We start from the raw sequence: 25,079 nt of genomic DNA, 5'->3' as shown, positions 1-25,079 counted from the left end.
ATACACAGTGTTTGCTGTCTGATGGCCAGACATCCTTACCCACAAGCCACATTGGTGGGGGTGGGGGTGGGGGGGCCCAAGAAGGACCTACAAACAGCTGGCTCATATTTTCACATTCAATACATCAGCTATGGTATATAGTGCTGAGGTGAAAAGGGGAAACAATGGGAAACCCATTAGATGGATGGGTACTTCATCACAGTTGCAATGTAATACTTGTGTTACAGACGGCCACAAATAAAAATGGTGCTCATTATTTGCAGCTGTGATGACATTGTCTACAGTAGTAGATCAAGGTGTGTTACATTCAGGTATTCCAGGTCTGTCTCAAAGTTTGTCCCTGAGCCAACTGACAGTGAAGTGACTTGCCTTAGGTGGGAACTGAACTGGCAACCTTGTGATTATAAGGCTGGTGCTCTAACCACTAGGCCACAGCAGCCACCAGGCTGTAGCCACCTGCAGGTACTTTGGGTTGCGACCTGTACACAGAACCCTCTCCCTCACCACCACGTCTTAAGGCCTCAGTGGCATACCTTGAGCATTTTTTCCAGGCTACCAATTGTGACAAAATGTTCTTGTTCCCTACCTATGGAGGAATTTAGGAAGGTGTTCCATAATGTGCTAAACACATCCATTGCATATATCATTCCCCCTCCCCCTCCTATGCAGCTTCAGAATGGGTGGGCACTGCATAAATGGGGACTGGGGTTCACCACATAAACAAGGAAGATGGAACCTACCGGGAACCAATACAGCAGCTCCAACAGCTGGCCCACACCACTGAGGACCTGCCAACCCCACAGTACAGTGCACAGGAACCTGGTGAAAAGACAGCCAGCTAAGAGTTGACTCCAGACTACATACAGTGAATGCACACTCCTTGACTATGAGCACAAAGAGAAGAGATGGCAGACAAATGAGAGCTTACCATGAACGTCTGTTTCAAGACTGTGTAGTGCGCCTTTTATCATCTGGAACATTAGCTGCACATCTCTCTCATTGAAATGTCCCTTACCGAGGGGTGCTTGATTTGGGGCGAGTGTAGGAATATCGTCGGCCCCACAGACTGCCTGTTACAAGCAGGCAGAGAGAATGGGAGAAAGTAAGGGAGGCTCACGGGATGTGGAAGAGTGGAAATGGAAGGCGTGTTGGCTGAGGGCCAGCAATAATCCCCCCCCCCCCAATACACAGGTGTACCCAAACATACATTGGCAAACACAAACCTTATTATAAGTGAGGGTAAAACCCTGTCAATGCATGTTACGAACAACCGGAAACGTCCCAGCGCAGGAAATGCCGGTTTAAATGGCAATCAAGAAAGGGAAGGCAGGTGGGGACGCCCATACTTATCTACCCATAATCGAAATCATGTGTTCCAAATCGCTATCTGAGCTGGGCACGCTTAGGAATTATGTGTATAATCGAAAAAAAACCCCGCCCATATCAGACACGCCTATTCCCCCGTCTCAATGGGCGTTCTTGGCGACTATATAAACGCCCACTCCATATTTTCGAAAACCCCATTGGTACAATGCCGCCACGTCAACCCCCAACCCGGAAGGGTAATTTTACGGATGGAGAGGTAGAGCTACTGGTGCAGGAGATCCAGCAACGCCACCAACATCTGTTTGCTCCCACAGGGCAGAGGCTGGCTGCAACGACGAAACAGAGGGAGTGGGAGGCGGTCCGTGACAGCGTCAATGCAGTCTTCCATTGTGCAAGGGACGTGGAGGACTGCAAGCGCAAGTGGCGCAAGCTCCGGATGGATGTGAGGCGCAAGGCTGGTGCCCATCCCCCACCACATGATACTGCCAACCTCACCCCCCTGGAGCTGATGGTCCACTCCCTCCTACCCCAGGAGGGCATCCATGGACTAGGGGCCCTTGACACCTCTGCACAGGCTGAGGACTCAGGTAGGTTGACCATTCTTTATGAAGCAGCGCTTATGTGTTCCGCTGCACTAAACTGTGTTATACAAGTTGGGGCCAGGAGGTGGGGAGTGGGGTGAGCGGGAAGCGGGAGGGAGTTTCAGGCGGGTGTGCTAATATGTAGAATAAACGACCATCTTAATGATGCTGTGCTGACTTTCTTACCTACCCCTACTCACTTGCTCTGTATCATTACTCTCTATCCCTACTGTACTCATAAGTACATAAGTACATAAGTAGTGCCATACTGGGAAAGACCAAAGGTCCATCTAGCCCAGCATCCTGTCACCGACAGTGGCCAATCCAGGTCAAGGGCACCTGGCACGCTCCCCAAACGTAAAAACATTCCAGACAAGTTATACCTAAAAATGAGGAATTTTTCCAGTCCATTTAATAGCGGTCTATGGACTTGTCCTTTAGGAATCTATCTAACCCCTTTTTAAACTCCGTCAAGCTAACCGCCCGTACCACGTTCTCCGGCAATGAATTCCAGAGTCTAATTACACGTTGGGTGAAGAAAAATTTTCTCCGATTCGTTTTAAATTTACCACACTGTAGCTTCAACTCATGCCCTCTAGTCCTAGTATTTTTGGATAGCGTGAACAGTCGCTTCACATCCACCCGATCCATTCCACTCATTATTTTATACACTTCTATCATATCTCCCCTCAGCCGTCTCTTCTCCAAGCTGAAAAGCCCTAGCCTTCTCAGCCTCTCTTCATAGGAAAGTCGTCCCATCCCCACTATCATTTTCGTCGCCCTTCGCTGTACCTTTTCCAATTCTACTATATCTTTTTTGAGATACGGAGACCAGTACTGAACACAATACTCCAGGTGCGGTCGCACCATGGAGCGATACAACGGCATTATAACATCCGCACACCTGGACTCCATACCCTTCCTAATAACACCCAACATTCTATTCGCTTTCCTAGCCGCAGCAGCACACTGAGCAGAAGGTTTCAGCGTATCATCGACGACGACACCCAGATCCCTTTCTTGATCCGTAACTCCTAACGCGGAACCTTGCAAGACGTAGCTATAATTCGGGTTCCTCTTACCCACATGCATCACTTTGCACTTGTCAACATTGAACTTCATCTGCCACTTGCACGCCCATTCTCCCAGTCTCGCAAGGTCCTCCTGTAATCGTTCACATTCCTCCTGCGACTTGACGACCCTGAATAATTTTGTGTCATCGGCGAATTTAATTACCTCACTAGTTATTCCCATCTCATTTACCTTCCCTCTTACTTGTCCTGTGTGTGCATCTTAACTACATTGTAAGCTCTCTTTGAGTAGTGGTGTGTCATAGGAGCACACTCTGTGGCTGCTGTGGGTTTTTCAACACCCCCAATATTGAGCAACTATCATGTAGGTGTCCAGGGTGGAGTTTTGTGCACTCGGCTTCACCCCCAATAATGCATAACAGTTGGCTCCTATGGGTCTATGTAGGGTACTACTGTGGCACTACTTTGGGACCCTTCCTTCCCTACTACTCCCTCCTATTTTCCCATCACCAAACCGTGCCTATTTCCTTCTATCACCTCTGTGCTCTACTGAGTGTGGGCCACATGCATGCAACTTAAGGAGCCTGTAATGGGGGTGATAATGCAGTTCTAGAGAGTCTAGCAAGTCCGTAGTAACAGAAGACATGCTGAAATGTCCTTCATTTTGACAAATATACAACAAACAGCTTGTCCACAAAGTTGTGAGTGGTGTCCTTCTCTTGGCTGGCCGTCCACCACCTCTACCCAGCTGGCTTTGGGGCTCTCTTTCACATCGCTGTCAATTCCTTTCCTCCTCCTCACCATCTCTTTGCTGGGTCAGCAGTTTGGGGGCCAATGTATATGAAAGCTGAAAGACAAAAGTGGGTTATTTTCACCAACATTTGCTCACCCTTGTGCTATACAGGTGATGACTCTGAGGAGGCTGGCCCTAGTGGCCTGCAAGACCAACCAAGGCCTACAGCAGCACCACAGCCTCACCCTCCACCGCCTGCAGCAGCAGTACAGCCTGTACCACCACCACCACCTGCACCACTACAGCCTCTACCACCACCACCACCACCACCTGCACCACTACAGCCTCTACCACCACCACCACCTGCAGCTGAACCAGCAGTAGAGGCTCAACCTCCAAAAGCACCACCAGCAGAGGCGGCACCTCCACCACTGGTTGACTCTGCTGATGAGTATGCCTATAGGGGGCCGGCTCCTCGTCACAGGCCATCCAGCCAACGGAGGCAACTGTTGCGGCTGGCCACTGAGTTGCTGAGGCACAATGTGCGCCTGGAGGAGTACCGCCAGGAAAAACTACAGCTGCAGAGGGAAGCACTGCAGGTGCAGCGGCAAGCCCTCCAGTCGCAGCAGGAAGCCCACCAAGAGCTGCTCCAGGCGCACCGGGAAGCCCACCAAGAGGTGCTCCAGGCACAGCGGGAAGCCCACCAAGAGGTGCTGCAGCAACTCCAACAGCTGCAGCACACCAATGAAGGGCTGCGCCCTCCGGGCCCACCACCAACTACTGCAGCCATGCTGCAGCAGCAAGACCTGCCCTCCACATCCTCCTCCAGTGGGCAGCAACCACCAGCCAAGAGGTGGGCGTTGCGATCTGCCACCTCCGCACCGACTACTGCAGCACCCACCACCACACCATCTCCCATTCTGGGTCCTGTGGCCAGGCTACACCCAACAAAGTGGCCAGATTTCCACTCCGTAGCCCAAGCCGAGGAGGAGGACAGTGGGAGCAGCACATCAGAGAGTGAAGATACTTCCCCTGCAGCACCAGCTGCACAGGAAGTCCGTGGGAGGGGTAGGAGGGGACGGGGGAGGGGACGGGGAAAGTGATGTCATCACATGCTGGAGGGTGAGGGTGGGGGGGGGGGTGTTGAACACCCATGCATTTATGCAGTTATACACAATAAATGTGCACTTACTTTCACGCAAAACTTGTTTCAATGAGTCTTTGTCTTGCTCTTATGCCAAGCTGGTAAGCATTGAGGTCTGCTCTGTGGGCTGGGGGTGGAGGGGGCTCCTCTTCCTGCTCATCTGGGGCCTCCTCTGGTGGCTGTGCCTCCTCTGGGAGAGGCTGTCCTCTGCTCTGAGCCAAATTGTGCAGCATGCAGCAGGCAACAAACATCTTGGCCACCTTTTCAGGGCTGTAGAGGAGCTCCCCTCCAGACCGGTCCAGACAGCGGAACCGGTTTTTGAGCATTCCAAAAGTCCGCTCAATGATCCCCCGGGTGCTCCGATGTCTCCTGTTGTAAGTTTCTTGTGGGCCTGGTTGTGGATGCACCACGGGGGTCATGAGCCACGTCCTCTGCGGGTAGCCCCGGTCACCTTTGGAGAAAAGCAGAATGAGATAGATGAGTGTGTATTGCTTGGAGCAGGTACAGGGGGGTGGGGAAGGGAGGATAAGGATAGTGGGTTGTGGAGTGAGGTGGAGGAAGCCAGGGCGGAGGGCTGCCCAGTGGAGGAGGTATTGGTATGGGTCCATCCATGTTGAACTTACCTAGTAGCCATCCACCGGTGAACTCTCCTCGCTCAAATCTGCGGTAGATGCCCGAGTGCTGTAGGATATATGCATCGTGGGTGGAACCGGGGAACCTGGCACACACGTCTAATATCTCCCCCTGGGCATCACACACAACTTGCATGTTCATGGAATGAAAAGCCTTCCTGTTTCTGTAGGTGGCTTCGTGTGCCCTGGGGGGTCTGAGGGCGACGTGTGTGCAATCAATCACACCTATGACTGAGGGGAATCTAGCAACAGCATAGAACGTAGCCATGTTGGTGTGCAGGGCCTGGGGGGTGGTGGGGAAAGTGATGTAGTGAAAGGTGTGAGTTAGAAAGGCATGCAGGAACTGGGTGAGACAGTGTGAAATAGAAGCCTGGGTGAGCCCTGTGTTAGCAGCTAATACAGATTGAAAACTCCCAGTGGCCAGGACAGAGAGAGAGGAAGTGATTTTGAGATGGACAGGGATGGGGTTATTCCTACGGGTCTGGGGCTGAAGGAGGGGTTTCGGCTGCTCACAAAGCTGCACAATGGTGTCCCTATCAAACCTGAACCTTGTAAGACACTGCTGGTCAGTGAGTTGTAGGAAGGTGGTGCGGGGCCTATAGACTCGGGGCCGTGCATACGTCCTGCGGTGTATGCCCTCCTCTACCATGCCAGACACCAGTGCATTAAGTGCATCCATTTTCCCAGCAGTGCAAGTATTATTAGTAGTAGTAATAACACACGCACAACACACAGACCTCTCACTGCCAGCCACCACGCCCTCTTCCACTCACACAGGCAACACAGAGACAAACGGAGGTCAGGGAATACAATATACATGTGGGAACAGTGATTGGAGAGGGATAGGGGGAGGGAGGGGAAGGGGAAGGTACTGATAGAGCAAGGAGTAGGAGTAGGGAAAGGTCAAACGGTCAGTCACAAAAGAGGCAGGCCACACAGACGAACGTACCAGGTACTCAACACACTCAACTTTCTCTCTGCAACAAACAAATCAGCTCTCCCAACACCGATCTCGCCACTCTCCAACTCCACACAAGCGCTATTGGGTCTAAAGACGTTTCCCCCTTGCTCTGGTCGCTTTTATTTGGGGTCCAACAAATGACGCCCATGCTCCCGCCCAACCAGATCCATTTCGCTATCCGTTATACGTTGTACACGACCAGGTCGTATCACCGCCCCTAACACGCCCCCAACACGCCCCTTATTTGGGCGTTTCTCTCTGAGCGTACGAGCGACCCGGACGTACTGAAAATTTTGTTTCCATTATACTGATTTAATCGTTTTTGTGAGATAAACGTCTATCTCCCGATTTGGGTCGCAATATAGGCGTTTTTCTTTTTCAATTATAAGCTGGCTTGGAACTCGAAGGGAGGGAGGGAGGGAAAGAAGAGAAGGGAGGGGGGCCTGCAACTCGAAGGGAGGGAGGGAAAGGAGAGAGAGGAGGGAGGAGGGAGCCTGGAACTGGGAGGGAGGAGGGAGCCTGGAACTAGGAGGGAGGGCGGGAATGGAACTCTGAGGGAAGGAGGGCCTGGAACACGGAGGGAGGTGGAGAGAGAGGAGAGGGGTGTCGTAGAGGAGAGGGGGGGAAGGGGAGAGGAGGGGGGAAGGGAAAGGCGAGGAGGGGGGAGAGGCGGGGGTGGGGAATGCACCACCTGTAAAAAAAAAAAATTCAGCACCCCCAATCATTTTGAAAAGTTGGCTCCTATGTGTATATGTACATGTACATTATGAGATGAAGAAGATTTAGTAATGATTGAGAATTTAATGATGTGTTGTGTAGTTAATCATGTTAACCTTTATTGTTTAGTTTATTCCTTTTGGCTTTCCTTACCCTAATATGGACTTATCTCCCCCCCCCACCCATGTTGTGGTCTAAGGAAATGTGATATGTTTCCTAAATTTTGGATTCCCTTATTTGATTGATTTTCATGCTGTATTATGGAATCAATTGGATGCTTATTTCTGTATTTTAATTTGATAAACAAATAAAAAAGAATGGAGGATTAGAGATAATTGAAAAACTCCCAGTATTTTCTAATTTACTATTATTAGCTGATTATACCATCTGATTTCAAAAGAATCTGTTAGAATTAAGGTTAGGAGATATCCTATGTTTGAATAAAACGTTATTAAGAACTTTGCACTATAAAATATGTAACCAAATGCACTGCAGTTTTATTGTAATTGGACATATTCAGCTCAGTACTGAAAGGTGCCTATATATTCAGAACAGGTAATTTGATAGAGGAATTTTTGTATCTAAAAATCATTTTATGCATGTAAAAAGGGTTTTATAAAATTATTCAAAAATGTTTTTGCTTAGATATGCAGAACACAAGTGAGAGCCTTGTCATGAAACAAAATGAAACCTCAAATCTCCAAGTGGCTACAAGGCACTTTAAAACAACTCCAACTGGAGTCCAATCCTATCACTGGTTTCAAAGAACACCGGAAAAAAGAGTAGGAGAAAAAACTCAAAAAAAAAAAAAAAAAGAAAAGGAGAAAAATCTTCTGTTCCAAAAAAATCCAGAGAACTAGAAAGACTTAAATAGTGTTTAACCTGGCACAGCAGTCACTTAAGCTGCAGAAAAACCTAAATGTATCAGCTATTCCTGAAAAAGTGTGCACAAATTGTAAGCTAAAGCAAGGAAAAAAAGAATCACTTATCTTCAAAAATAACACAGTTCCAAAATCCATGGCAAATGCCATACAGTATTCCAATTCCCCAGGGTTCTTTGAAACCAGTGATAGGATTGGGCTCCAGTTGGGGTTGTTTTAACGTGCCTTGTGGCCCCTCTTGGAGATCTGAGGTTTCATTTTGTATCTATTTTGCCATTTAGTTTCATGACATGGCTCTCACTTATATTCTGCATATGTAAGCAAAATTGTTTTTGAATGATCTGTGTTTGAGTTTTGCTTTACCATTTAGGTTTTTCTTTCTTTCTTTTTTTTAATAAAATTATCTCAGGGATTGCATGTCTAAAAGTATGCACAGTGACAAGGTGGCAGGTTCTTTTATGCAACCCATAGGTAGGCATGTTCAGAGGTAGAGTTTGTGCTGAACACAGCGGTCATGATTTACCTGTGTATATTATTAAGTACACTCATATGCATGTACTTCTGGCATTAATATGTATGCCTACAGTGATGATCCTGAGTCTGGGCCATTCACCAGGCCTCCTTCCAGAGCTCAGCAAACATGGGTTCCAAACCAAACACTAGTTATAACTCCTAAGCACTGACAATCATACCCTCTCCCATGGGAATTGTGAACTCTGTCCCCCAGCATCTCCAGCTGACCCAAGGAGCAGTAGACTGGACATGAGTATTGAATACAGGACCACCCACATGCATGCTTGCTATCTGAGCTAGTGGGTCAGCCCTATGTTTCTTCTTAATCTGTAGAAAATCTATACAGCATACCACATACCTATTACAGTCGATTTCCCAGTATTTTTTATTTGCTCTTTGCTGCGTGGTCGTAAGTGGCACTTTGCATCTCGGATCTTAAAACGCGCTTTCTGAGTTACTGGTGGACCAATGGAATCTGTAAAAAATAATTGGTCATATTGCCTTTGTAATAATTTATATATTGTTAGGTCTCACAATATAGATTTAGGAACAAAAAAGCCTTATAATTTTGCCATTTTAAAGAATCAAACCATAGGAACACATTTCAGTTCATGTTATTAATAAAAAAAAAAGACAAAAAAGAACTAACTAAACAGAGCTCCAGAATTCTGAATTATCCACAAAAAAACACCTCACTTTCCACTTAGAGGGTCTTTTACTAAAGCTTAGCTTATTTGAAGCAGGGCCCACAGGAGTAAAATGGGCTCTGCTGCAGATAACTCGAGCTAAGCATTAGTAAAAGACCCCTTATACTGTCTGAATGTAGAATACATAGGATGATTGCAGTCTCTCATTAAAGTGCAATAGTTCAGAAATGGAACAGTCCCAGTGTCACAGCACAATTTTCAATAAAAGGCTTCAACTACAGTTGAAGCAGTAATGGTTGCAGGATGTATATATAAGTACAAATGATTGGAGCACGCTTAGTGGTAGCTGGAGTTTTATCTAAATTATTGTAGCCTCTGTCTTTTTTCTCTTAGGTATAAAGAGGCAGTGGGCAGACCAGGTTTTAAGGTTTCTCAGTGGCAAAAGCTGGCATGGATTCCCTGATTGGGGGAGCGAGAAGAGGAAAGAGGGGAAGAATGGATCTGGTTCTTCAAGATCCAAGGTAAGACTACTTTGTCTTTACAAAAAGTCTCTAGACAGGTGAGCAGGTGAGTGGTGTTTCATAAAGTGAAGATACTTACCTGAAGCAGGTATTCTCTGAGGACAGCAGGCCTTACATTCTCACAACACGTTGCTAGTCCGGAGCTTATGACAAGTTTTACAGGAGGTTTGTGGAGCACGAGACACAATCCACCATGCATGCGTGAGTGCCTTCTCGCCTGCAGAAGCAGTTACCAAAATTAAATACTACAGCATAAAATTAAGAAAAAGAAAAACTCGAAGGGGAGGCAGGTGGGTTTGTGAGAATATAAGGCCTGTTGTCCTTGGGGAATACCTGCTACAGGTAAGTATCTTCACTTTTTCCGAGGAAAAGCAGACCATAATTCTCACAAGCGGGGTATCCCTAGCATCCAAGTGTACCAAAAACAACACACATTGGTCAACTGGGCCTTGCAATGGTGAGGACAACTCAGATTAACTTGAAACTATATACAAACTGAGTGAGTGCAGCCTGGAACAGAATAAAATGGGCCTAGGGGTGGAATTGGGTTCTAGACCCCAAACAGATTCTGCACCACTGTCTGTCTGAACCAACTGTTGCATTGGGTATCCTGCTCAAGGCAGTAATGAGATGTGAATGTGTGAACTGAAGATCACGTTGTAATTTCTTCAATGGAGACTGACTGAAAGTAGGCTACCGATGCAGCCATGGCTCTGACATTGTGAGCTGTGACATGACCACCAGGGTCAGCTCAGCCTGGGCATGGGAAAGAAATGCAAACTGCCAGCCAATTACAGATTGTGTGTTTCCTGATGGTGACCCCAATCCTGTTGGAATCAAAAGAAACAAAAATTTGGGCAGGCAATCTGTGGGGCCTAGTCCGCTCTATGTAATAGGCAATGCTGGCTTGCATAGGGTTACTATATTTGCTCCCCCCCAAAAGAGGACACCTTCCCTGCCCCCTGTCACACCCCCACCTCGCCCCTATCACCGCCCGCCCCTTTCACATCAGCCCCCCCCCCCCGTCCCTCCTTCACACACCCCTAAGAGTGTCCTATCCTCCCCTCCCCTTACTATACTGCCCTGGTGGTCTAGTGACCTCTTCGGGGCAGGAAAGAGCCCCGTCTTTCCTGCCCCCAGCACCTGCATACTGTTCCTTGCTGACTCCGGTCCTGGCGCCAATTCAAAATGGCCGCTGAGAGTTGAAGCGGCCTCGCAAGACTTCAACTCTCGGCAGCCATTTTGAATCTGCGCCGGGACCATCAGCAAGGAACAGTAAGCAGGCGCTGGGGGGGCAGGAAAGAGGGGGCTCTTTCCTGCCCCGAAGAGGTCATTAGACCACCAGGGCAGTATAGTAAGGTAAGGGGAGTGGAGTGGAGGATAGGACACCACTAGGCCCGCCCGCCTGCCTGTTTGTCCGGAAATCCTTCTCAGCTATTTTCAAACAGGAAATCCCAACATTTTTTCTTGTTCAAAAATGGCTGTGAGATGAATTTTATAAGCAGGACGTCACAATTCTGACTTGGTCATTCTTTCAAAAATGCCCCTCTAAGTATCAGTGGATTTACTTAGGTTAGTTCATTTTGTCACAGAGGCCCTGGCCAGGGTGTGGGCAACTACCAAACAGGCTTATATATTAGACAATAGCAAGATGAGAACTAGTATTGTCCAGGGTACATTTTAATGTCACTGTACCTCCAAGAAGTTTATCCAGCATAAAAGGGCAAACAAGGATTACTGAGAGCAAAGAGCATGACAAAAATTAGAAATCCTGAGACATCAGGATGCAAGGCAAAAACAGGAATCCAATGCATGGCCAGACCAAGAAAACGAGACTGAAGCAGCAGAAAACAACCTCAGAAATAGGTCAGAAATATCTAAGCCTGTCTTACTCTGATCTGTGCTGGTTTAATCAGGAAACAGGAACTAAGGGTACCAGAATGGGCTGACTAGAGCCAGAGTCCCAAGAGACAGAATAGTCCTTCCTGAAAGACAGGTGACCTTCCTCAAGGGTCACTCGATACCTGGCAGCTGTTAACAAAGCTAAAAATAAAGTGACATTTTGGGGTTTTTTTCCCTATTGTTTCAGGTTACAAATGATATGAATGTACATCTCCAGCAACAAGTAAAGAGAATACTAAGGAGGCAATTATATAATTGGTTTCAGCGCACCTAACATTTAGGTGCCTGTAGTTACCCCAGCCATAGAGCTGGCATTAGAACAAGAACCTAAGTGTGGCAGGGATGCACATAACTTACAGTATTCTGTAATTAAGCCATGTAAATGGGAGTCCTACCTATGTTCTCCTCGTGCTCCACCCCTGTTTATGCCCCCTCCCTTGCAAATACGCACTATGTAAGTTAAGCGGCTGTTTGCAGAATAGTGCCTAGTTGCCCTACTAGCACTTATGCAAGTATGTGGCACATACCTGCATAAATGCTAGTATTCTAAATATTTATGTGCATAATGGGCATGTTAATATGAGTGCCTAGGTTATAGAATTATTCTTTAAATGCCCAATTGCTGTTCTAATAAACAGAGAGCAAAAGCCAAGAGTTTCCTGAAGGAGTATCAGAGGAGCACAGAGTGCCCAGGACTTCTTTAAGCAAAGAGGTACCACCTCGGCTCCTTAATATACCCTATCTGTAATGCTCTTGGTCTAATATAAAGAAATTGCAATCTCTTCAGAATACAATGATTAAATTGTTATGTCACACGTGAAAATTTGATCATGTTTCCCCCTTACTTTTCAAATTTCATTGGCTCCAAGTTAAAGAGCAGGCAATCTTCAAAACTCATACACTTGCTTTTAAGGTCTTCAGATTTGGCCTTCCTCTCTATTTATGCAGTCTCACTATTCCATTTTCTCCAGTTAGACTTCTTCATTCTATTAATGATCATCATTTGTGCCTCCTCGTCCCCAGTTACAATCCACTAGACACTGTGTCTTCTTCTTATCTGCTCCCTTTCTTTGGAATTCTTTGCCCCTACATATCTGTTCTGAACCCTCTTTCAAGAAATTTAAATCTGCCTTAAGACCTGGCTGTTTCACCTAGCATTTGATTTTATTTAGGATCATCCTCCGTTTTACCACAATTGTTCCTATCACTTAGCTTTAATTATCAATTCCTTTTTACTGTTTTCCCTTTCCCTTACTGGAAATTTTAATTGTTTGAGTCTGCTCGAGTGTGTTGTCTTCTTTCCTATCCTTTCTTTTTTTTTCCTCCTGTTTTTTTTTTGTTTGTTTTTTTGTCTTTAGATTGTAAACCGCTGTGATCAGCTGGTTAGCTAATGGTGGTATAGCAAATTTTAATAAACTATAAGGGAGAAGAAGACCAGAACAGAGTATAAAAAACACCTAAGAGGATGAAAGAGAGGGGGCATGTGAAATGTAGATATGTGACATTGTATGCTGCTATGTTGCATCTTAGATGAAATGTATAAACTTTAAATTTTTGAGAATTAACTTCAGTAAAAACAAAAAATTGGCTCTCTGAAGACAAGCAGGCCATAATTCTCACATGTGGGTAAAGCGGTCCCATGTTGCCCGGTCCAGAACTTTTGACAAGCTTTACAAGAGCTTTGTGGAGCACAAGACACGCTCCACCACGTGTACACAAGTGCCTTCCCATCTTCCGCAAAAGCGCGGTTACCGGTGTTCTTTTTGTACTTCAGTGAAGAGTGGCTGATTTTCTCTTCACATTCCGATCTAGAAGAACTTTTTTGTGCCTTTCAGCATCTTTTTCCGCTGTTTTTTTCAGGTCCCCCTTTTTCCTCTTCCCTTACATTTTTAGTTTCTTTTGTCCAAGTTTTAAGTTTCCTTTGAATTCCACATCATTAGGCCACGTTTAAGCCTAGAATTTGGCTGGGTTTTTTCCTTTCTTTTTTTCTGGTGCCTTGCCCCTTTTTTTCAGGCACCATCACTTCATTTGATTTGGCTGCGGAAGTTTTTCCGTCCATGTCCACTCAAGTTCCCAGTGGTTTCAAGCTCTGCACCCGGTGCAATCGGACCATCTCAGGGCAAGGACACCCATTCTTGGTGTCTTTCAGTGTTTAGAGCCCAACCATAGCCCTGCTGTGTCCTCTGTCTTTGGATGAAGAAGCAGACCCAGGTTTCCAGAGAGGCTCAGCACGAGAGGAATTTTGGAGCCAGGTCCAATTCCTTGAAGTCGGCATCAAGGTTGTCGGCATCAGTGTCGAGTACTGCACCAGCATTGAGAGCTTTGGTCCGCATGGCTGCTACGAGACCTATGGACACTGGGAGCAGTAGTGCATTGAATGGGTCTCCACCTATCTCAACGCCAACTGCTGTTCAGGGCCCCCAGAACCGCTCAGCGTCAGACCCAACCCCAAGGCGGAGTGAGGATTTGACATCATCCTTGTCAGCACCATGGAGCTTCGATGCCAAGCTTCAGGTGAAAGCCAAGCAGCATCGGCATTGGTCCTCCTCGGCGCATGGTACCAGGAGCTCTGGGATGCCAAGGGATTCGGCACCTGAGAAGCGTCGATGCCAGAAGAATCGCTCCTCCTCCATTCAAGAGGTGCTGATGCCCAGCTCCCATCTCGACACCACCAGTTCTGCTACCTGTCTCAGAGCTAGCACACCAGCTTTTCCTGGTGTCGGCCCGCGATGAGTTCATCCGGGTCTTGCTCGCCGAGCTGTTGGATGTCCTCTTGCAACGGTTTGTGTCAGCATCGGGGGTGCTTGTGCCTAGCCTGCACCCATTGCAGCCCCGCTTGGCCCTCAGCCTGTGGTGTGGCCTCTTACATCGGTGTTGCATGTAGCTGCTGTGTCAACTGCCACCTAGGCTGGTAACCCCTTGACATCAGTTGATCTCCAGATCAATCTCCTGGAGCTTCAGGTGATCTGGACTGCTGTAAAGGCTTTCAGAGATCAGCTGTCTTACCAAATTGTACTCATTCAAATGGACAATCAGGTAGCCTTGTAATACACCAACAAGCTGGGGGGCACCGGATCTCACCCTCTGTGTCAGGAGGCTGTCCAGATGTTGCATTGGGCTGCCGGCATGGCATGTACATTTGAGGCACTTATCTGGTGGGCAAAAACAGCAGCCTGGCTGACAGACTGAGCAGGGTTATGCGACTACACAAGTGGTCCCTCAGCATAAGTGTTGCCCATGAGATCTTCTGAGTGTGGGGCACCCCTCTCGGTGGAACTCTCTGCCACTCACATAAATCACAAAGTCCCTCAGTTCTTTTCCAGGCTTCAGGCTCACGACAGGCTAGTATTGGATGGCTTCCTCCTTCACTGGGGGACAGGACTTCTGTATGCGTGTTCTCCCATTCCTCTTGAAGGGAAGACTGCTGAAACTCAGGCAAGTCCGCAGAACCAGGATTCTGATCACACCTTACTGGCCTCTGCAGATCTGGTTCCCTCTTCTTCTGAAGTTATCCTCCAAAGAACTGTGGCGATTGGAGTGTTTTCCAACCCTCATCATGCAGAATGCGGGGTCTCTTCTGCATCCCAACCTTCAGTGTCTGGCCCTCACAGCCTGGATGTTAAGAGCCTAGAATTTGCTTCCTTGGGTCTTTCAGAGGGTGTCTCCTGGGTCCTGCTGGCTTCCAGGAAAGACTCCACCAAGAGGTGTTACTCTTTTAAATGGAGGAGGTTTGCCATCTGGTGTGAGGGCAGGGCCCTAGAACCCCTTTCTTGCCCTACACAGACTCTACTTGAATACCTTCTATACCTTTCAGAGTCTGGTCTCAGGACCAACTCCATAAGGGTTCACCTTAGTGCAATTAGTGCTTATCATCAATTTGTAGAGGGTAAGCCTGGAAGGTCATTTTCTTCATCACAATAGAGTAGTCCTCCGCATGCACCCTAAGTTCCTACCACAGGTGGTGTCAGAGTTCCATCTGAACCAGTTGTTTGTCTTGCCAGCATTCTTTCCCCAACCTCATGCCCATCCTTGCGAAAGCACCTTGCACACCTTGGACTGCAAGCCTAGAGTTACCATATGTCCGGTTTTACCCGGACATGTCCTCTTTTTGAGGACATGGCTGGGCAACCGGGCGGGTTTTGAACAAGCATTTTATAAAATGAAACACTGAAAATATGAATGCCAAAAAAACAGGCACAAAAGCATCTGTCTGGCATCATTTGTATAAAAATGGCCACACAGATGTCCCTGCAGAGCAGAGGGGCAGCCTAGTGGTCAGTGCAGTGGACTTTGAACAAAGGGACCCAGGTATAAATCCCACCTTAATGCTTTTCTATATTATTGTGAGCCGTCCAGGAACATATAAAAACCTACCATACCTAAAGGTACACCACTACAATAGTTCCTCCATAGTTTCCGGAAAGAGCTCCCTCTTAGAGCTTTTGTCCCAATATCTAGATTTTCATCTCCAGCCATTAGTATATAAAATACCTTTGTATATTAGGGATCCCATCCGTTTTACTCAGCATTTGGATTCACTGAATAGGCCATCTATTCAAATAATTACAATAGTTACAATGGATGTAAATGTTTTATAAACCAATGTACCTCAGCAAAATTCGCTAACAATGCTGGAAGACATTTTGGCCCAAATGAGTTTGTCCCATCATCAAATAGATTTATTAAGGCAGATGGCAGATATGGTAGTAAGAACTATATTGAATTTAATGGTAAATATTATCTTCAAACAAACGGAGTCGCTACGGGAGCCACGGTAGTCCCCACAATAGCTGGCTTATATATGGCTCAGCTTGAAGAACGTTCTCGATACATGCAAGCAATTATCATTGATGACATCATATTTATATGGTCTGGTGATGACACTAGTTTTAAAGAATTTTTACAATATTTAAATGGTTGTCATCCCAATATCACCTTTACATCTAAATTAGGTTTGGAAGCTGATTTTCTAGATATTCATCTTAGTTATATACAGAACCAACTGTTTACTACTGTATTCAGGAAAGCTACAGACAGAAATTCTGTTTTACATTATAGAAGCTTTCATCCATGTAGTTCATGAAATAGCATACCTACTGGCCAAGTTTTGCATTTAAAAAGATTGTGCTGAACACCTGTAGAGTTTCATCAACATTCTTCCTTAATGTATAAAAGGTTCCTCCAGCAGGGATACCCTAAAGGAATAGTACGCAAGACATACAACAAGCATATAAGGCTCACAGGGCTTAGTTATTCCAACCTAAGCAAAAGCAACTTGATACAGATCCAATTTGCATATTTCCTTATTCTCAACGTGCCCCATATACATCACATCATATGGAAATATCTGCAAGTGTTAAGGGTGCATACACAAGAGGGAAATTTTTGCAGATTTACTGATAAATAAGAGAGGGTCTCAACTTCTCTTTGTTCCCCTATCTGAAAGAGGACATTATAAATGTAACAAGTGTGTATACTGTGAGTATACTATGGTTACCAAGTCTGTGATACAGATGGGTAAGAGGTTCGATTTACGTGGAGGGGCATTTTTGAAAGGGACGTCCAAGTTGTGATTTGGACATCCTTGCAAAACGGCGAAATCCAGGGGCGGGAAAACCTGTATTTTCGAAACAAGATGGACGTCCATCTTTCGTTTCAAAAATACTGTCAGGGATGTCCAAATCCTTAGATTTGGACGTCCCTAGCCATGGACATTTCTGACTTTCGGCGATTTTCAAAACCAAAGACGGCCATGTCAAAAACTTCCTAATGCAAGCTATTTGGGCATGGGAGGAGCCAGCATTTGTAGTGCACTGATCCCCATGACATGCCAGGACATGCTAGGGGGCACTGCAGTGGACTTCATAAATTACTCCCAGGAACATAGCTCCCTTACCTTGTGTACTGAGCCCCCCAAAATCCCCCCAAAACCCACTACCCCCAACTGTACACCACTACCATAGCCCTTACGGGTGAAGGGGGCACCTAGATGTCGGTACAGTGGGTTTCTGGTGGGTTTTGGAGGGCTCACTGTTTCCTCCACAAATGTAACAGGTAGGGGGGTATGGACCTAGGTCCGCCTGCCTGAAGTGCACTGCAGTACCCACTAAAACTACTCCCGGGACCTGCATGTGCTGTCATGGACCGTATGACATCTGAGGCTGGCATAGAGGTTGGCACGACATATATTTAAAGATGATTTTTGAGGGTGGGAGGGGGTTAGTGACCACTGGGGGAGTAACGGGAGGTCATCCCTGATTCTCTGTTGTAATCATCTGGTTGTTTCGGGCAACTTTTTGTGCTTTAGCTATAATAAAAATGCGTCCGGGTGAAAACGTCCAAGTGTTCGTCAGGGATGTCCTTGTTTTTCTTGATTATGGGTCAAGGACATCCAAGTGTTAGGCACGCCCAAGTCCCGCCTTCACTACGCCTCTGACAAGCCCCCTTGAACTTTGTCCGTCCTTGTGACGGAGTGCAGTTGGAGACGTCCTAAATCGGGTTTCGATTATACTGATTTGGGCGTCCCTGGGAGAAGGACGTCCATCTTCCGATTTATGTTGAAAGATGGACATCCTTCTCTTTCAAAAATGAGCCCAATAGTCATACAGATTGCGAATCCAGTCAGGTGATCTATGGCATTAAATGCCCATGTTCCCTAAGGTAAACAGAGCAAACTAAACGGAAACTTAAGCTACGTATAGCAGAGCATTTAAATAATATATATAATAAGAACTTGGTAGCACCTTTAGTACAACATTGGTAGAAGGTGCAACACTCATTAGCAGAATTTAGGTTTGTTGTACTCATTCAGATAGTTACAGAATGAGGGTGAGACATAACCAAGATATTGTTAGCCAAGGAACAAAAAATGATCTATACATGCAATACAGTAATCCAAAAGGGTTAAAAAAAAAAAGAAACTGAATGGTTAGCAGTGTAGCGGCTGTTTAAACGGAGAGAAGATCAAAAGGTTAGCTGATGTCATATAAGGATAGATAAGTAGTGCGCATGTGCAGGCATCTTTTTAGAATGGGGAGGGAAGAGACCCAGCGGGGTCCCTACCAGCCCAAACCACTAATGAATTTATAAGAAGTTTGGATTAAGAGGTAAAAATCAGTAAGTTAAAATTGGTAGAGTGATATTCTTTTAAAGGAACTAGATAATGATAATTTGTTTTCTTCTAAAATTTGTATTGTCTGATCTCCTGAAGACGCTACTAGTGAGTCCTGTGTCGAGATTGGCGTAAGGTATGATGATGAAAAATATATTTCAAGTTTTTGGAAAGAACACAGTTGTTTTGTTTTGGGACTGAGCACTTTGAGGACTCAAGATAGCAGAAATTGTTTCAGCAGAATTCAAGATTACTAAAGCTAAGTGAATGGTTCTTTATTTATTAAAAAAATATATAATTTTAACAGTGTTCATTATAAGGATCCAATCAAGTTTCTCTCACTAGTGCAATGATTGAATAATCAGTTTTCAGTATATAGCTGAAATAACTGCAACATTCTGAGCGCCATCACTAATATTTTTATACAATAGTGTTTATTGAGTTTTTTTTAGTAAAAGTTATGCTCCATTGTTTGACTTATATTTACTAGTATAGTGAGAAAATATAATATAAATTTATACCCCCTTTCATTTAAAGATTGACACCACTACAATAGCCATCACGCTTGCAGGTGTCAAATTTAGGTACAGTAGGTATTTCTATGCTGCAAGAGGGCTCACATACTTGTACAGAAATAAAAGAATTAAAATTGGAGTTACACCTGTGTCTCGTTGTTCAAAGTCCACTGCATTGACCACTAGATTGCTCCTTGCACTTGCTTGCTGCTCTCTTAGGAATAGCCATAATACCTGAAGCTGTCATAAAGCCTGGCATCCACTGTCACTTTCACTTCTCAGGGTGGTGGGAGGGAGTCAGTAACCACTGGGGGATTAAGGAGAGATCATGCCTTCACCCCTCCAGTGGTCAGTTGCTCAATCAGGTCATCCTTTTTTAACCTGGACGTGATTGAAACAGGTCTAGACAAAAATGTCCTTCTTTTTTGCCTTGGACATTTTTTTCTATTCCATTATCACTGAAAGACGTTCTCAATTTGGTCCCTCCCTAGTCCCACCCAAAACATGCCTCCAACAAGCCCCCATGCTATTTGGATAAACTGCAGTGTAAAAAGTCCAAATTCTGTCTTTTGAAAATCACAATCTGGACATTTTCAGCAGATGGACCTTTTTTGGGCCATTTTGAGATGTCCATCTGCCTAAATAAAAAAAGCTGATAGAAAGATTCAACTAAATTTGAGTGCCTAAAGCAGCTTGTAAGCAGAACTGCCAAGTTACTCAGGAGGGAGACTATTTTTAATCGTTATTTTCATTATTTTTGACATAATACAAAGCAATAAATGCAATATAAGTTTGAGATGATTTGGAAGCTGCTATTAGAATTTAAAACAACTAGAGGGGAGACTTTTTTGGCCTGTCCTAGTTTTTTAATGTTCAAATCATTTTGTGTTATTTTAAAATGTAACAATTATACAAATTGTACATCCCAGAACAGTCTGGAATTTGTAGTTCCCGATTCTACCTATTGAAATCAGTGCTACAGGGTCCCGTAATGCATCAGGATGAGGTTGTCAGACATCCAGGGCTAGCCTATAGTCTCCATCCTGAAACTGGCCTAGAAACTTACTCTAAAGATGACTTGTGCCATATTCCTGTCAGGAGCAACAACAGCAAGATCCTCACAGGCAACAAACAGTAAAAAAAAAGAAAGAGAGGTCCAAAATAACAAAACTAGTTGCCAAATGGGCTAGCTGTGCATTGCAAGAGAGGCAGCTCGGGCTTAGGCAGTCACAGTTAAGGTATGTCCAAGTTGCCTCTGTGTAACACACAGCTGGCCCATTCATAATGTTTTTTCACCAATTTATAAGCTGAGATCCACACCATTTTAGTGCACTGGACTCCTGATGTAGGCACCTATACCGAAACATGGTTGTGTTGCGCCATTCTTCTCCAGCTGCAAGTTCTGACTTTGTTAGAGGACTTTTTATCTTTGATTTACAATAAACAGAAGTTTTCATGACAACCTCTGCACTCCTTTGTTTTATTGTTTATCTTGCTTTCTTTTTCTTTCATTTTTTTTTGTGTGCAATATTCCTGGCACTGTAAGTTCTGTGGAAGTATGCTGGAACTCGTTTAAAATTTATTCCTTATTAAATTCTTAGATTTACAACCCTGAATTCTTGTGTGAAATCCACCATTAATATATTATCAAAGACTTTAACCAAGCTTACTCCATTTCCTGGTTATCTGATTAATGACTAGTTCAGAAATTCTGTGAAATCCTATCCAAGAAAAGGCTGCAATCAGGCCCTTTGCTTGGAAACCTCTAGCAGTCTTTCAGGAACCTTCTGAGCCTTTCCCTGAAAAGTCTGATGGTACCTAGTCTTGGCTTTCTGACAAGTCTATCATAATGCATTATGAGACCTGCAGCATGGATTTCAATGGGTAGAATCACTTACTATACATCCCTCTGATGTAAGTTCAGAATTAGGATTGGCCACAAAGAGGGGCATTTTCGAACGGGGACGATCATCTCTAAGGGCGCCCATCTCTAAGGATGGTGCTGCGAAAGGGCGCGGCAATGCGTATTATCGAAAGAAGGTGGACATCCATTTTTCGTTTTGATTATACAGTCGGGGACGCCCAAATCTTGACATTTAGGTCGACCTTAGAGATGGTCATCCTCAGTTTTCGGCGATAATGGAAACCAAAGACATCTATCTCAAAAACGTCCAAATCCAAGCCCTTTGGTCGTGGGAGGAGCCAGCATTTGTAGTGCACTGGTCCCTCTGACATGCCAGGACACCAACCGGGCACCCTAGGGGGCATTGCAGTGGACTTCACAAATTCTCCCAGGTGCATAGCTCCCTTACCTTGAGTGCTGAGGTTGGAGAGAAAGTTGCTAATGTCACAAATCACTCTAAAAATAGAGAAGGTATCCAAAGCAGATCTCTGAGAGGGATGTTCATGATATAAAACTCATCTATGCCATGAGAGGTACAAATTGCAGATCTGATCACTTACTATTCTAAAGTCCAATGTCCCTTAGTGTTCAACTAAAAATATGGTATCTGAGACAGAAATCTATTTGGAGACACTCCCCAAAACAAAAACCTTTAAAGAATTTAAATATTACTACATTTAAAGATTTAACAACTCACAGATGCAGACTTTGAAATGCCATGGCCAGATATTGCAGTATGACCCAATCTGCAAACGCTAATGTTCTTGGCTTCAATAAAAATAACATATCAGGACTGGTTTTAAGAAAATGGCACGGAGATAGCTCATGACAAGATACATGCAGCAGTGTGTGATCTTGGAAAAGAAGGCTCTTTACCTCTAAGTAAAGCACAAAGTTCAAACCTGACTACAGCAAATGAAAAACAAATGGAGAAAGAAGATGTGCATAAAGAGTAGCTAAATATATCATCAAAATCTTCTATTACCCATCTATTTACCGGTTCATCTAATCATTAACAACAATGACTCCTACCAACCTTCTTACCCTCCATGCTCTTCCTCAACTTCTCCTTTATTGCTCCACCTCCTTACCTATCCCTATCCTTTCTCTCATACCTCTTTTATCCCATTTACTCCTTGTTCATTTGTCCTATCACATACCTCCTTTGTTGATTTGGATACTACAGATTGTATTCTCTTTTTACTATGTAAGCCGCATTGAGCCTGCGATGAACGGGAAACCGCGGGGTACAAATGTAATAAATAAATAAATAAATAAATATTAGGTTTCTGAAACTGTTTACAGCTCTCCATAAAATAGCAGTGTACCCATTTGTAGATGATGCTAAAGTGCTGTCAGAGAAGACTGAAATTCTGAATTGTTAAGCAGAGCATTTGAACTCTCTTTTAAATCTTCCCTCTAATGAATAATATTGGTACAGATGGACATGTCATCATCTCCGAATGAAGTCAGTAAAACCACCAATCAGCTTTTACCAGGGAAATCACCAGAAACTGATCGCATACCACCTCAAGTTTTCAAACAAGGAGGTTATCACATGCTTTTCAATCATATTTGGAATTATAAATATGTGCCTCAGGATTTTGAGGAAGAACTAATCATCTATGTACAAGAGGAAGAATGACATGTATTTCTCTGCTATCCATCTGGGTAAATGCTTAAATTCTCAATAGAATGATGATGTAGCTTGTGGTCCACCTCTTCTTGGAATCATCATGCAGATTGAGACCTGGCTGAGGGATCACTAAAGGGTTCTTAACCAGAAAGATTCAAGATAACTGCATAAACAAAATCAAGATCTATATATGGCATTTATAAACTCGACAAAAGCATGTGGAAACTTCTCCAGAAATTTGGCTTCCCGGAGAAGTATACGTCCCCCAAACTGCATTTGTGCCCTGTACAGACTCTGCAGCTTCTTTCTCCCAAGTTTTTTTCCCTTGGATATTCTAGTGGGGATGACAGTTCATCATTGTTTCCAGACCTTGAGGTCATGTTGAGTCTAGAGGTTCAAGCTCCTCTGCTACACTGTTTGCAAAGGATGCTTTAGTGCCTTAGGATGGAGATAACCTCAGCAGCTGAAGGGACAAACAACAGAGCAGCCGAACTCCTTTTAAGTCAGGCTGTTATGATCACATTATGTGCCTACTTGCAACACTACACTTGCTCCCCATACATTTTTAGAATGTGGTTTAAAATTTTTCTTTTGGTCCATAGAGCTGTCTATTCAGGATTTCCCATTTATCTGACTCATCTTCTAATGCCTCGGCACTCTCATCACTTACTTTCCTCTCGATATGTATTTCTTAGTTATGCATTTACAGTGCACTTGAAGAACTATTTTGTGCTATTTTGCCCCCCCCCCCCCCCCCCCCCCCCCCCCCGATTTGGAATGCTTTGTAGTCTACTCTGAGACCTGAGAGCTGTGGAAAACACTTTAAGGGTGGCTTGAAGGCTTATGTGATTGAGCAAATATTTTTAGAATCCTGAGCATCCATGCGGTGGAGACCACATGTGCTACTAGCTTTCTTCTCTTTAATTTTTGCATGTTAATCACTTTGGTGCATCACTTGATTGAAAGGTGATATATCATGTTGATAACTAAATTAAACTTTGGAGGACCAGTTGGGGTCTAAATAAGATCTTGAATTCATTGGTGTCTGTGCAACAGTATAGCTTTGGATCAATCTGCAAACAACACATAAGTGCTGAATAGTGCAGTGCAGACTTCAGTGGTCTCGGGTTCCGTAACAAATAAGAGAAGTGGCTCCCAGAAGCTATCTATGCCTCAACTGATGAGACTTAAGTTGCTTACATTTGAGGGTATCTAAGGAGGAACTGTGACCATAGAAGACTTTTTGTGAGGACAGATCTGTGCTAATACTGAGAAACTGGAAGATTTCTTGGTAAATTTTAAGACCCATTAGATTTTTAGTAGCATTGTTGGATAATACCACCGAAAATCACTACAGACCATCCTACCTCTATCTAGATAGCACCACAGTGATCCAAAGATGGATCCAAAGACTGGTGATAATCTGTGCTAGTATCCAAATAACTATCCAGACAACTTAGGACAGCAAAAAAAGCTGCCCTTGGTTATCTAGAAATAATGGCAATGGTCGCTGCATATCCAGATATTTTGTATGACAACCTAATATTGTCCAGCACTGAATATTTGGGTAAATATTTAAAAATGCAAACTGCACTGCTTAAATATTGACAAATCTGAAATATTAAGGGGGTCTTTTACTAAAGATTTGTGCATATTATCTGTGCTAGGGCCCACAGGAATAAAATGGGTCCTGTGGCAGATGACATGTACTAACCTTTAGTAAAAGATCCCCTAAAATTGCACCAAATGCCTTTAAGTTAATGCAAAACATTTCCGGTATAATGCTCAGAAAGGACGATACGGATTTATATATCAACATCAAGTTTGATAAACAGAGTTAAGATCAAGTACTGGTGTAGGTTTTGAGCTTATTATTTGGCTCTTCAAAGCCATTGTCCCTGTACAGACAAGCAAGATTTTTAAAATGGGTAAACTCAAAAATCTGTGGAACCAGTCCAAAGTTTGGATTGAACATGGTTCATAACTTTCACAGCTTTCATTTTGACATACATACCTGCACAGCTGGGAATAGTTGTATTACGCTGTTGCTGTGACTTGCTTTGCTGAACTGGGATTCCACAACTTAACGTATAACTGTTTTCTGAATCTAAACAAACAGAAACATAGACATATTTTTACAAGAGTCTCCCACCCAAAAATACCTTGTGTTGAAGAGAATATACAACCCAAGCTGTTATAAATCGAATGACAGAATATTAACTGTCTTAGATTCTGAAAAAGTTCAATGAAATGTCATTTTACAAACTTCTTTTACCTTTGATTTAGAGTATAAATTCTTTGATGCTGTTTTTCTGCATACTTCCA

The 25,079-nt window shown here is 44.4% G+C and overlaps 1 protein-coding gene across 1 annotated transcript in view; it reads right to left on the bottom strand.

The window, feature by feature from the left end:
• Window positions 1–25,079, bottom strand: part of SCUBE1 (signal peptide, CUB domain and EGF like domain containing 1) — a 1,083,891-nt gene that overhangs the window by 177,668 nt on the left and 881,144 nt on the right. Inside the window, 2 exon segments of the mRNA XM_030214211.1 lie at window positions 8,878–8,994; window positions 24,769–24,861. Of these exon segments, the coding sequence (XP_030070071.1) occupies window positions 8,878–8,994; window positions 24,769–24,861 (210 nt within the window).

The sequence above is a fragment of the Microcaecilia unicolor genome, chromosome 9, assembly GCF_901765095.1.
Source record: "Microcaecilia unicolor chromosome 9, aMicUni1.1, whole genome shotgun sequence".
Taxonomy (NCBI): domain Eukaryota; kingdom Metazoa; phylum Chordata; class Amphibia; order Gymnophiona; family Siphonopidae; genus Microcaecilia; species Microcaecilia unicolor.
Note: the sequence above shows the minus strand (reverse complement) of the source record. Positions and strands in the feature narration are given on the sequence as shown.